The sequence below is a fragment of the Poecilia reticulata genome, unplaced genomic scaffold, assembly GCF_000633615.1.
Source record: "Poecilia reticulata strain Guanapo unplaced genomic scaffold, Guppy_female_1.0+MT scaffold_145, whole genome shotgun sequence".
Lineage (NCBI taxonomy): Eukaryota > Metazoa > Chordata > Actinopteri > Cyprinodontiformes > Poeciliidae > Poecilia > Poecilia reticulata.
This window is the reverse complement of record NW_007615015.1, coordinates 171,187-174,548: the sequence shown is the minus strand read 5'-3', so window position 1 is coordinate 174,548 and position 3,362 is coordinate 171,187. Positions and strand designations below refer to the sequence as shown.

Below are 3,362 nucleotides of genomic sequence, written 5' to 3'. Positions count from 1 at the left end.
CCGTTGATCTGGGCCTCCAGGAAGGGAAACTACGACAGCGTGATGCACCTGCTGGCCAACGGAGCTGATGTGGATCAGGAAGGAGCCGTGAGTCGCCTCCATTCATCGCCGTCATGTTTTACTCACATCGGTCACGATTAACAGCTAAACAGCAAATCCAAGCTTTCACGTAAACATTTGAAGAAGTTATTTTTAACAAATCAGTGTTGTCAAAATKTAATTGCACCCGAAGCACAAGTGTTACTCAGTTATTTATTATTTATTCTTTAAGTTGATCAGAGTCAAAAACGTTTCATTAGTAATCAGTGACTTCCTGTTTCACTGGGCTATGAATACGGCACAACAAAGAAACTAAACTGTTAAACAGGAAAGTAGCCGCTGGCCCTAAACTTGTCCTTATGTACAGTTTTATGTAAAATCAATTTTTTTGAGCTTTCCATCTTGCTATGATGTTTCTCCTTCATGAAAAACACACCTGGGGTRTTGCCTCATTGCTTCGTGCATGTTAGGAAGTCCTTTAATCTCCATGGCAACCATTCAGCTGGGCAAAACGCCTGGGTGGATCTAGCTCYGCCTTCGAGGCGCAGCTCCTCCCCCACTCTGCTCCTTCAGACTAGCCTGTAGCCATTAGCAAACATCTGCTGAGYTCGTTGTAGGAGCTGCTGCTCAGTGAAAATCCTGTTAAAGGGTTAACGAAGGAGCCATGTTGGGATGACTTCCTGAAGGCGGAGCTTCTTAAAGAGACACAGGACCAATTTGAAGATGTTAAATTACAAAGTAAAATTTCTCATATTTGATAGCATTTTTATAATAACTGAAGGAAACATAGTTACTTGATTATGCTACAAAATSGCCACTAGGTGGCTGGAAAACACATGGAAAACAACCAGAGCCAAGAGGAAGGTCTTTGCACCGTCAATCATTCTCATGTACACGCTGCTAAATGTGTTWATGGAAGAGAAGCAAGGTACTGTAGCAGGAAAACCGTTTATCCGTCATTGGTGGGCATGCTAACTAGCATTAGCATCACAACAGGCTAAATTAGCTGCAGATTGTTGCAGATGAGATTTTTAAGACCCGCCTCCTKGCTCTGATTGGTTGTTTCTCATTGGCACTGGCAGAAARCAGAGATCAATTTCTGATAATATTCTGTCACCACGTGACAGTGAATRTGTAAAAAAATAAAAMATTTCTTATRAATTTCCATCAATAATCAGATGGATTAACTGGCTGTTGCAGAGAGACTGAAAAGAGGAGGCAGGAAGAATCTGGTGAAATGTTTSAGTTCAGAAATCTGTTTCCCCAGAACTCCATGACGGCTCTGATCGTGGCGGTGAAAGGCGGCCACACGGACGTCGTCAAAGAGCTGCTGAAGAGGAATCCCAACGTCAACATGACCGATAAGGACGGCAACACGGCGCTCGCCATCGCCGCCAAGGAGGGCCACACGGAGATCGTTCAGGACCTGCTGGACGCCGGCACCTACGTCAACAACCCCGACCGGGTGAGACGCGGCGGGACGCTCTGAGGGGGCGGGACGCTCTGATGGGGCGGGACGCTCTGATGGGGGCGGGACGCTCTGAAGGGGCGGGACGCTCTGACCCGGCTCCTCATGCCGTGTTTCTGTTCCAGAGCGGAGAGACGGTGCTGATCGGAGCGGTGAGAGGAGGACACGTGGAGATCGTCCAAGCTCTGCTCAACAAATACGCTGATGTCGACGTCAGGGGCCAGGTAGGGGCCCTTCCTCCCTCCATGGGTTCTCTGTGGGAAATGCAACTCTGTCCRTTTATATTGCATTTCTTTATTGTTTCAAACTTTCTTCCCTGGATTAGAATTGCACAAAGATAAATATTCACCCGTAACAATACTCCATGGTTGTTCTTGCCTCTCTAGGATGGAAAGACTGCCCTCTACTGGGCAGTGGAGAAAGGAAACGCTGCCATGGTGAGGGACATCYTGCAGTGCAATCCTGACACGGAGAACTCCACCAAGGTACGCGCATTATGARTAAAGTTTAAAAACCACGACTGAGAAACCCAACGCAGCARCATCTGGAGTAAAATTATGAGTTTARCGTTCTYCATCACACTGCCTTGATATTTCCTGGAGTCTGAATGCCTCCTGCTTTAATTAAGTCATAATAACAACAATAAGTTGCACGACTTACTGWRGTTGACCTTTAAATATGGAATAAAATGTGAGACGTGCCGTCAGGCCTGTAACTACACGTCTTTATGCTGTAGATGCATAAATTCCCTTCCCTCCAGAAGCTGAAACCCATTAGGTATAAACTGCATGTTCTGTTTTTCTTCCAGGACGGAGAGACGCCGCTTATTAAAGCCACTAAAATGAGGAGCATCGACGTCGTGGAGCTGCTGCTGGATAAAGGAGCCAAAGTGTCCGCAGTGGACCGGGTACGGCTCTGCACACCCTGAACCGCCGCCGCCGCCGGTCTTTCTGCTCAGCTGTAAGCATGTGTTCTTTCAGAAAGGAGACACCGCCCTGCACATCGCGATCCGCGGCCGCAGCCGGAAGCTGGCCGAGCTGCTGCTCAGGAACCCCAAAGATGGCCGCCTCCTGTACCGGCCCAACAAAGCTGGAGAGACGCCGTACAACATCGACTGCACCCACCAGAAAAGCATCCTGACGCAGATCTTTGGAGCCAGTATGAGCCGCGTCTCCAGATTCGGTGCTGCCGTTGGGAAACGTTTACTCAGAGGCTCTTCGTCTTGTCACAGAGCACCTTTCCCCAACGGAGTCGGACGGCGACATGCTGGGCTACGACCTGTACAGCAGCGCTCTGGCGGACATCCTCAGTGAGCCCACCATGCAGCCGCCCATCTGTGTTGGTCTGTACGCCCAGTGGGGCAGCGGCAAGTCCTTCCTCCTCAAAAAGCTGGAGGGTGAGTAGAGGAAGGGACTTTTCCCACCGTTTCTCTCCACGGACACGCAGCGACTACTTTAGCTGCAGATTAATCGACTCTTCTGATGATTAGTCGATTAATCGGATGAAAAAGTGGGCACGTTCTGCAGATTTCTCACGTAACCTCTTTATTAGATCAATAATCGATKGRTAGCGATGAATGATTTCAGAGTTCAGTAACTGGTTTTGTGCTTGTGTTSATCAGATGAGATGAAGACCTTCGCGGGGCAGCAGATCGAGCCGCTGTTCCAGTTCTCCTGGCTGGTGGTTTTCCTCACGCTGCTCCTCTGCGGCTCCGTCGCCGTCATCCTGGGCTTCACCGTCGACCCCAGGCTGGCCATCGCCGTCTCCCTCAGCCTCCTCGCTCTGCTCTACACCTTCTTTGGTGAGGAAACAAACGAGAGGAGAAAGGCCAATGCATCACAGCCACAAACCTCAC

The 3,362-nt window shown here is 49.3% G+C and overlaps 1 protein-coding gene across 1 annotated transcript in view; it reads left to right on the top strand.

The window, feature by feature from the left end:
* The window catches only part of LOC103459971 (kinase D-interacting substrate of 220 kDa-like), a 52,935-nt gene that overhangs the window by 10,328 nt on the left and 39,245 nt on the right, over nt 1-3,362 (top strand). The window contains exons 2-9 of the mRNA XM_017303033.1: nt 4-87; nt 1,307-1,504; nt 1,633-1,731; nt 1,894-1,992; nt 2,316-2,414; nt 2,488-2,665; nt 2,739-2,903; nt 3,129-3,355. Coding sequence (XP_017158522.1) covers nt 4-87; nt 1,307-1,504; nt 1,633-1,731; nt 1,894-1,992; nt 2,316-2,414; nt 2,488-2,665; nt 2,739-2,903; nt 3,129-3,355 — 1,149 coding nt within the window. The remainder of the gene's footprint in view (nt 1-3; nt 88-1,306; nt 1,505-1,632; nt 1,732-1,893; nt 1,993-2,315; nt 2,415-2,487; nt 2,666-2,738; nt 2,904-3,128; nt 3,356-3,362) is intronic.